The sequence below is a fragment of the Myotis yumanensis genome, unplaced genomic scaffold, assembly GCF_028538775.1.
Source record: "Myotis yumanensis isolate MYYU_CA2020_CCGP unplaced genomic scaffold, mMyoYum1.0.hap1 SCAF_9, whole genome shotgun sequence".
Lineage (NCBI taxonomy): Eukaryota > Metazoa > Chordata > Mammalia > Chiroptera > Vespertilionidae > Myotis > Myotis yumanensis.
In genome coordinates, this window is record NW_027223760.1 from 34921607 (window position 1) to 34931497 (window position 9891).

General features: G+C 55.6%; 1 protein-coding gene across 1 annotated transcript; it reads right to left on the minus strand.

Moving 5' to 3' along the window:
- Nucleotides 1–233: 233 nt before the first annotated feature.
- On the minus strand, nucleotides 234–5551 carry NOBOX (NOBOX oogenesis homeobox). The gene is made up of 8 exons (XM_070423530.1): nucleotides 5374–5551; nucleotides 3449–3973; nucleotides 2844–3088; nucleotides 2574–2680; nucleotides 2242–2327; nucleotides 1814–2045; nucleotides 1194–1498; nucleotides 234–535 (listed from the first exon to the last, which is right to left on the minus strand). The coding sequence occupies exons 1-8, from the start codon at nucleotides 5549–5551 to the stop codon at nucleotides 234–236; spliced, it is 1980 nt and encodes a 659-aa protein (XP_070279631.1).
- Between the last annotated feature and the right edge of the window lie 4340 nt (nucleotides 5552–9891).

Below are 9891 nucleotides of genomic sequence, written 5' to 3' on the forward strand. Positions count from 1 at the left end.
TGGTACCGGCCATCACCTTCAGGGCCGACACCGTACAGAGGTGTGGAGATTCGGGTAGAGCCAGCCCCTCCCTCCTCACACCAGCGCCCAGCAAGATGAGCTCACACAGGAGCATGTCCGACTTGCACCCCAGTCGACACAGCCCCCAGTCTTTCCTAATGCTTCTGCCGCCATCTCCCTGATGGCGCCCCAACCCCCCCACCCAGCGGCCTGTCTGACATGTGGCCCCAGGACTAGGGGCCGTGGCTGTTTCTGTCCTCCTCTCGGGCCTCCTCGGGTGCCAAATGCTGCTCCACAGTGGCCGTGGGCTGCTCACTGGGGGCCTTGCTGGGTAAGGGCCCAGCTCCTGGCCTGGCCCCGTCAGGCAGCCGGCTGGGCCCTGGAGAAGGCTGTCTGCTCACAGGGTGAGCATAGGGAGCCGGAAACAGATCGGAAAAGTAGCCGTCCCCTCCTGAGGGGTGCCCCAGAGCTTGGGGACAGAAGGGACCAGGGAAGGGCAGTTCTGGCAAGCAAGGGTCATTCCAGGGCACTGTGCCTGTGGGGTCAAAGAACATAGGAGTAATTAGACAGGACTGAGGCACCAGCCACAGTTCAGCATGTGCTATGAACGTCCGCCTCCTCCAACACACAGGCTAGGACCCCACGCAAGTCTAGGGGGCAAACTGGCACCAGGAGCTCCCCTGAGGACCAGCCATGTTCCAGACCCGGGCCTGGACACAGTGCACTGTGGCAGCAAGGAGACCCAAACCCACTGGCCACTCTTCCCCTTCTGGAATTTAGTCATCAGATGGCTGCTTCCAGTTCTCAGAGGCCCAGCGGCCCGTCAGAACACTCGTATTAAGCCGCCAGCTACTCTGCGCCAGGCATGGCCCTCATGTTATTCCTCCTCTTCATCAGGTGCCTCCATGATATGGGAATCATATTCCCATTTCAGAGCCCAGGAACCTGAGGCCCAGGAGAGTTGGAAACTACTGAGCTGGACTTCAAATTTTGGTTTTCCTAACTCCAAAGCTCTCTGGCTGACTCTCTCTCTGCTCGGCAGCCTCTGAGAAACTTGAGGAAAAAGACCCCCGTGGCAAGAAAAAAGCTTTCCTCGCACCACGCCCTGCCCCAGCCTCCCCGGTAATGAGGCCTCTGTCCCTTCTCACCTTCCTCAGTCACCAAGGGAACCTTCCCTTCCAGCCCAAACTCACCCATGCTCCCAGCAGGCGGCTGCAGCAGGCCCTGCCCTGCCGGGGGCGCTGAGAAGTAGCCCTGCGAGGTCCCCCCATTGGGGCCGTAAGGCGGCAGGAAGAAAGAGTCTTCTGGCAGCGGGGGCATCAGCGAGCTGGGCGTGGAGAAGGGGAAGGGATGCAGATAGGAAAACTGGGGCTGAGGCTGTTGGAAAAGCTGGGTCTGCGGAGCCTGGGAGACCTGGAACAGCCCCAGCTGGTTGCTCAGCTGGTAATCCTGGGGTTCCAGCTCTTCCAGGTATGAGCAGGTAGGGGGTGGGGTGACACTGTGGGGACAGGGAAGCATTTGTGAGGGTCGGGGGCCTCCTCATTCTGACCACACAGTAGGCCAGTGCCTTCTCCTCAACCCTCTCACCACCTCCAGGCCCCACCTGCTGCCACCTCCTCTTCCTCTGCCTGCTCCCAGCTTCTCGCCTCATTCCTGCTCTAATGCTGAGATATCCTACCCTCTCCACCCCTTTCACCCGCTTCACATTTACTGCTCCTTGCTCCTCTCGGCTAACCCTTTGCCATCCCAAGCCCCTCTCTGCTCTGAAACCCTTCCCAAGATAACTCAGTGGCCACCCCCACTGGTTCCATACCTTGTCCCCCAGGACCCACAGGAGCCATCTCTGTGGCTGCTGTCACTGCCAAGTGTGTCCATCAGCAGAGGCATCAGTTGGGGGGTGTGGGCAGAGCCGAGGGGGAAGGGAAGGTTGGCCCTTTGGACAGGTGGGGGGCTGAAGAGTGGTGGGGTCACTGCCACCCTCTGAGCACCCTCGCTCTGTTGGGTTGGGGCCAGAGTCTGGTCAGATGTCAGAAGCATGGGGGGCTCTAGGAGCAGAAGACACGAGGGTTGTGAAGGTAAGAGAATGGGGAGGCAGACTTGGGGTTGCTGGAAGGTAGACGCGCAGGACAGCAGAGGGCTTTGGGCCACTCCCATGCCTACCAAGAAAGCCCCTCTGTCTTCACTGTCTTCCTGTCATCCCTTCCCACCCCCCAGATAATCCTCAGAAGGGGGCCAGCTCACCTGGCAGTGTGTCTAGTGGGGGCTCCTGAGGGAAGGCACCAGGCTCCAGGTCCATGGGCACAGCAGGTGGCAGCTCAGCAGCAGAGCTGGAGGCAGACAGAGTGAAGGTTGTACTTTGAATGGTCCCTGGACATAGATCGGGGCCTCGGTGCCAGGAAAGGAACAGACCCTGCCTCCCTCCAAGGCACTGGCCACTGCCCCATCCCACGCAGCCAAAGCCCCTAAATGTTAGCCAGCAGCTCCAGCCTCAACGCCCAGACTTTGAGACCCAGGTCCCAGCTTGGACCCCACTTCCTACCTCTGGGGATGACCCAGCAGGAGGAGAAACTCACCTGTCCTGGCTGCTGGCAGGGACTGGACCTGCAGGACTGTCCTTGTCCTTCTTCCCATTCAGTTTCTCCACTTTTCGCCACTTTGCCCGGCGATTCTGGAACCACACCTGTAGGGAGAGACACTAGAAGAGCCTGAGGAAGGGGCAGAGGCTCAGCCGGTCCTGACTATCCCGTGAGGAGCTGCCTCACCGCTGCGCTGCAGATGCCGCCTCTGAGGCTGGTGTCATAGAAGGTCCCTCTAGCAGACTTTCCCCTTCTCGCTTTCTAGGCCGCAGCGATGTGGACACGGCAAGAACACAGCCCTAAGAGCTGGAACCTCGGCCCGAGCCAGAGGTGCTGCGCACCTGCCTGCTGTCCAGAGGCCCAGCGTGGATTCTCCTCCACCCGTCCCTGCCCAGCCCCCTTTACCATGATGCGCTGGGGGGTGACCCCCACTGTCTGGGCAATCTCCCGGCGCTTGTCACCGTCAGGGTAGTGGTCTGCTTGGAATATCCTTTCCAGCTCCTCCAGCTGGTCTGCAAGAAGGAGAAACTCCCATGAATATAAACCCCAGGGATGTGGCAGGAGAGGAGAAGGACGCCTGCCAGATGGGACCACCGGCCCAGCCCAGGGCTCCCGAGTCTCTCAACTATTTCCCACTGGGCTGGGCCTCCTCTTCTCGGGCTTTGTGGGTGGGGACTAACTTTTCCAACCTGTTTTCAATTTCACTTTCTGATGCACCCCCAGCCCTGATAGGCCGTGGCCCCGCCACAGGCCAAGGGGGTCCAGGACAGGCAATGTGCAAGCAAACCACTCTCCAGTCTCCCAGGCCACGTTCCCACCTTTCCCAGAGATGACACCAGACCCCAGGCTGACTCTCACCTTCAGGGACTCACCTGAGCGGTACAGGGTTCGAGTCTTTTTCCGCACTTGGCAGGTCACTTCTAAGGGCTTCTTTTGGTCTGTGTTTTGGCTGTTCTGGGCCAACGTGCTGAGGAGGTTGGCCAGGTGGCAGGGCCCCCGGCCTGACCCACAGGGCACTGGGTTGTTGGTGTCACGGGCTGAGTTAGTGACGCAGGGAGGTGACATGGAGACTGGACCCATGGCGACAGACTTTTTCTGCTTCCCGGAGCCCGGAGCGAAGGACCTCTTCCCTGCCTTGGCCTCTCTCCTGGGGACGGAACACCCGTCTCCCTGAGGCTGGGGGCGGGGCGGGACCAGAGTTCTGTCTTTGTGGACAGAGCCCGGTGGCTGGCATGCTCCCCTGGCGCCGGGGGCCTTGGGTGGCGTCTTCTCTCCCAGGACAGCGCAGGAGAGGGGCGGCTCCCCGCGTGGGACATCCTGAGGGGTGGGCGCTGGACTCTGTGGTGGTCCTTCCTTCTCTGACCCTGCAGCCAGGGGCTTGCCTCCACCTTCCTGGCCTGTGGGGAACGAGCACTGTAACTGGTTTCTGGTTTGAGCTTAAGCTTGAATTTGTCCATGTACAGAATTAGCTCCAGGCATAGCTTCCTAACCTAACTATTGTGAGGATTGAAGTAGATGAGCCACTGCTTTGAAGAGTCTAGGCAACTCTAAGGGGCCTTGGCTCATCTACACAGATGGTAGAGGGTATCCTAATGGGGGGACTAACTTCCTGTGAGCGCCCTGCTAGTTTCCTGCCACCTGGAAGGTGAGTTTGAAGGACAGGCATCTGTTCAGTGTTTCTAAGGGACAGATGTTGGGGTTGGGGTAGACAGGGCCGAGAGATTCTGTGTCTAAAACGAGCTTTTGTTCCTGCCGTAGATGCAGACATTGTGGCTTAGAGCAGGGCCAGGGCGGCATTGGATGGCCGCCTGAAGCCCAGGCAAGGACAGCAAAGGAGACAACAGGAACGACCCCCTCACCTTTCACAGAAGTCACTCTGCCCTGCCAGCCCTCCTCACGGCTATCTGCACCCCTGCCCTTCCCCAGAAGCGGAACCTCACACGGGACCAGGCCTGGGCCGCTGTCCTTACACAAGGGAGGGAGGGTGACTCTGCAGACACTCTCCAAGCCCGTCTGCCTGTCCTGAGCTCTGACTTCTCCGGGTGCACCAGGCCCTGTGCTAGCACCTTCCATAGATTAGTGGCATCTGATCCCTTCGAGGGAGGCACTGTACACATCTCCTTCTAACATGGAAACACGGACAAGAAAGGTGAGTCATTTGCCCAGATCACAGGGCAAGTGCTCCTAATCCCCAAGCACAGTCCTCCCGCCCACCAAACCCTCCCCCCACCACATCCCCATTACTCAAAACCCCCAGAATCCTCCACTCAAGATGCTGCTTCATCGTTTCCAAATAAATTGGAATATTTACAAATGCATACTAACTAGTGACTTAGTGCTATTGTTATTCTAACGAAATTGCATGAGATAGAATGTCTTAAGGAATGACTTTCCCGGAGTGTGTGTAGTAAGATGGGCCAAGGTGCTTTGTCACAGTTTCCTGAGTGCACATGGGCCTGCCCCACAGGAGGGACCTGCAGCTGGTGGAGCATGGACAGGCCTCTACGGGGGTGAAGGGGCAAGGCTGGGTGGGGGAGGCAGAGCTGGTAGCCTAGCTCACCTGGTATATAGTAGGTGCTCAATAAATGCCACGCATCAGATAAGAAAAGTGGCGGAAGTTGGGACCTAGACTAGAAGTCCTAGGACTCCGGCCCTGACTTTTCTCCGCGTGTAGAGAGATGGGGACCTGGGACCGGGTGGAGTGGGGCCCAGCCCGCGGCCTACCGGAGCTCTAGAAGAGCCTCCTAAAGTGGGTGGTGGACCAGCACCCCCAGCCCGCCCCCGCGCCCCGGCTCACCCCGCGGTTCCTGGCGGGGCTCCTTGGTGGGTTCCATGGCCTGGACTCCGCGGTGGGGCCGGCGGGCTGCACAGGCGCGGCCTAATGAAGCCTCGCGGGGCAGACAGGTGTGCGGAGCGCGCACGGGCGCCGGGGAGCCCGAGCCTGCGCCCCTCAGCCGGCCGCTGGGGGAGGCCATGCTGGATCCCGGTGCGTGGGCAGCTGCAGGGCTGGGAGGCCCGCAGGGCTGGGCCGCGCCGCCCACTCGGCACCTAAGCCAGGTGCGGCCTCGTGCGGCGCCCCTCCCTCGTGGATTTAGAGCTCCACGCGGGGGCGCGGGCGGCCCGGAGCGGGCTGCGGGGTCGGTGAGACTCGCCCTCGGATGCTAGGGACTGGCCCGGGCCGCCGACACCCTGCGCGGGCCTCGGTAATGGACTTGGTCGTGGCTTGAGTGCTGGACACAAAGCGCCCTTCCCTGTGAACTGTGTAGGCGGCCGCTGGAGCCACTCAGCAGAGGACCCCCGAACGTTGGGCTCCCCTCCAGGTCCTCCAGGGCTCAGGCTTCATGAGCCCCCAAGATCCTGCGAGTGCCGCGCTACAAGGTAGGCCGGCGGCGGCGGCGCGTGGGGCGCACTGCGGGGCACAGGTGCGCGCGGTGAACCCGACAGAGGCGCGCGGTGCTCAGGTTTCGCTTTCGTGCGGCTACCCCGGTGTCAGTTTTATTCTTCGAGAATGAAGGGGAGTTTCATAATGGAGACCTCACAGGGGAGGCCTTTATGAATGCCCCTTCATGGAACGTCCCTCGCCTTCTTTGTAAAATGGTTTCAGATTTAAAATTCGGATTGCCTTTCTTACGTCTGCTCTTGAGTGGGAGGTATTGGCCAGACTGACGGGTGCTTGCAGCTGGGGAGTGGGGCGGCCAGCGGGCAAGTCAGGTGTTTTGCTTTGGACACGGCGGGATCGATGCTAGAATCACCTGGTGGTACATTTTCCTGCGCCTTAAACTCCTCGGAGGGGCTCCGCCTGTGTGGGGACTTTGGGCAGAGTTGTGGGAGAGCTTTAGTTCTTTCTGAAACAAAACACTTAAACGGATTAATTTGTGACAATATAATCAAAAGCTTAGGCTTCTGATGTTTCATTCTGACCCCGGTAATACTCCGCTGGTAAAGAAGCGGTTTAGAAACTGGGCCCAGTTCCTCGGCTAGAAACCAAGCGTTCTAGGCCATGCGCAAGGAGCGGCCTAGCACTTTCTGTGTGAAGAATCAGGACCAGGTGATGGTGACGTGGTTGTAAACGGAACACAATAGTCTGCTTGCTGAACATTTATAGGACACCTACTGCCCGCCACGCACCGAGCATAAATCACTTCACCGCCTGCAGCAGCTCACTGCGGGGAGATTAGAAATGTAACACAAGTGGGCCATGTCAGTGCAGTGCGGTCGGTGCTGAGCTAGGAGGATGCATAGCTCAGAGGGGCACTGAGGAGCAGGAACCTCTGGTGCGCCAGCCTGAGGGCCAGGGGGACAGGAGAGTCCTTGGAGAGGACGACATAGGAGGATGAGTTGCAGGTTAAAAGCACAGCCGGGTTAAATGCCAGACCAAGCTCCCCGCCTGGGATAGAAGCCTCCCAAGGTCTGGTTCCTTCTTTGAAACCTCAGCTCACCTCCCCCTACACCCAAATATTCCAGTTTCCTTGTCTCTTTTACTCAAGTGTTTCTCAATGGGTGTTCCCCAAAACCCCTGGAATAGCATTTCTTAAGGAATTTGTTAAAAATGTGGCTTCCAGGCCCCATCCCCAGAAATGTTAATTGGTGGGTCCAGAGAGGAACCCAGAAATGGGCATTGTAACAAGTCCCTCAGGTGATTTTTATTGACTGCAGAAACAAAGCTGATTAAAACCAGCCGGGAATGGGAGGTTGGGAGTGGATGGTGGGGGCCTGTGTAGGGGAAGGAATGACCTTTTGTCCTTCATTGAGGTGTCTGCTGCCACGAACAGGGCACAATTAACTTCTTAGATTATCCTACCGCATTCAATAAGAATAAATCATTCTTGCCCTGGCCAGTGTTGCTGAGTGATTCGAGCGTCAGCTTCACCACTGAAGGGTCACAGGTTTAATTCTCAGGCAGGGGTGAGTACCTGGGTTGCAGGTTCAATCCCTGGCCCCATTTGAGAGGCGACCTGTCCATGTGTCTCTCTCACATTGATGTTTCTCCCTCACCGCCCTCCTTCCCTTCTACTCTCTAAAAATCAATGGAAAAAGTGTCCTCCCGTGAGAATTAATAAACAAACACAGAATATATCTTTCTTTTCTATCATCATTAATGTTGTATTTCCTCTCGCTGTCTGGTTGCCCTCTGCCTGGGGGAAGTCAGAAAAGCAGACTTGGGTCACCCATGGACTGGGCACCACCCTGCCACCAAACACTGAAAGACACAGTGTCTAATTGTACAAAAGACTTCACTCCAGGGCTTAGGGAATTTGTTGGGCTTGGGCTATAATAATAAATCAACATATTTTTATAGATTTCAGAGAAAGAAGGGAGAGGGTGAGAGAGATAGAAACATCAATGAGAGGGAAACATTGATAGGCTGCCTCCTGCACATCTTCTACTGGGGATGGAGCCTGCAACCTGAGCCCCAAACCGGAATCGAACTGGCGACTTCTTGATATATGGGTCGATGCCCAACCACTGAGCCACACTAGCTGGGCTAAGTTGTCTTTTTCTTGATATTCTTGGCTGGCTGTTGTGTGATTTAAAAAAAAATACATGCTATAGTCTTTTTTTGTTTAAATGAAAATTTGATTTAATGGCTAGAAGTGAAATTGGCCGAAGAAAGCATGGGAGAGAAGTGTCTGGATGTGTTTTGTAGGGGAGGTGTTGTATTTGTGATGATGCTGGTAATATCATCCTTGACGGGTCACCTTCAAGGGAAGGTCGGGAAGGGAGACTGCTGTTTATGGGAGAACAAGAGGTGTTGTTTTTAGGGTCCATGGGAGTATTTATTTCTGTCTTATTTGGTTACATTTCATCTTCATGATCTTCAGGGAAGTCCATATGCTCAAGCTGGTTTAGAGGGGAGGGTTTTTTCCATTTTCACTTTTTTGGTGTCTTAGTTTTCAGAACCAAACTGTACACCACACTAAATGGCTTTTAGCAAGAGCCATTTATTCCAATATCTTTTCTTCTCACGGATATGAGAATAACAGGACTAAAAAAACACGTCTGATGCTACTGCAGGATAAACTTGATCATTGTTTTCGGTCTGTGTAGAGTAGACCACGTAATTAGGTTAAGGAAGTGGAATAAGCATTCTTTGCCCTTCCTCCCTCTCTACAATGAGAAAAATAACTAGAGGAAGGCGGCTGATTGAGAAAAAATTCAAAGCAGAAACACAGGATAACTTGTTATTGTCCTACGTGCCACACCGAAGTGTAGGTGGTGACAGGTCACTGGACCAGAGAGGCAAGAATCTGGTTGTGAAAGTCGGGCAGACTTCTGAGCAGGCCCTGGGTCGCCTCACAGCTAACAGGGGAGGGAAGGGCCCCAGGGAATCAGCAGGAGGCGAAGTGCCTCTCAGATAGGGAGGCCAACACCTTCAGGGACCAGGACATCCTGAGCCTAAAGAAGCAAAAGGCCAGATGATCAGATAAGCCTTTTCAAACACAAATAATTGAATTTGTTGGGCTTGGGCTAGGCTATTAACAAATTCAAGTTGCCTTTCCCTTTAAAAAAAATTTTTATTGATTTCAGAGAGAGGAAAAGAGAGAGTGAGAGAGATAGAAATATCAATGAGTACCAGCGCCCAGGAGGGACTGCCCAGTGGCTTCCTTTGGAAATCCTGGAAGAGGGTGGTTTGAGGTCGGGGAAGGGCATTGGAAACACCTGGCTCCATGGGCACTGGCCTGGCCGAGAGAACACAGGTTGTGGATGAATTAGCCTAATAACTGCTAATTCCCAAACACTCAGTTTTATGCTTCTAAAACAAGCATGTCAAACTCACGGCCTGCGGGCCACATGCCTCATTTATTTGGGCCATGTAGCCTTTGAGTTTGACACGCATGTTCGAAAAAGAACAGCTACCACGTTGAAGACATGGTTGCTGCTGCTTTTGGTTTTAATCAGATGAATAATAATCACCTTTGCTCAAGTTTCCTGATTAGAAAGTTCCTTGCCATCCGCCCTCCCCCTCCTGATGCACCTGTGTTAGGAGGCAGCCTTCCTTCTTCCTGCTCTGTCCAGTCTTCTCCAGGTTTGACAACCACAGTGCTAATCACAGTGTGGACTCAGGACCCCTCAAAACCTGGGCTTCCTCTGTGCCTACGTCCCCTCCCCACCCCTGCAGTCTCCTCACAGCCTCGGTTTTAGCCTCTCAGTCAGATCCCAGGCTCATGCCTCAGGGCCACAGATCTCCCCGTTTTATCTGCATGAAGCATGTTCCCCTTCCCTTTTATTTCTGTTAAAGTCTCACTCATGCTTCAAAGCCCAGCCCCAACATTCCCTTTCCGGTGAAGCGTGTCTTCCACAGCACATCAGTGGC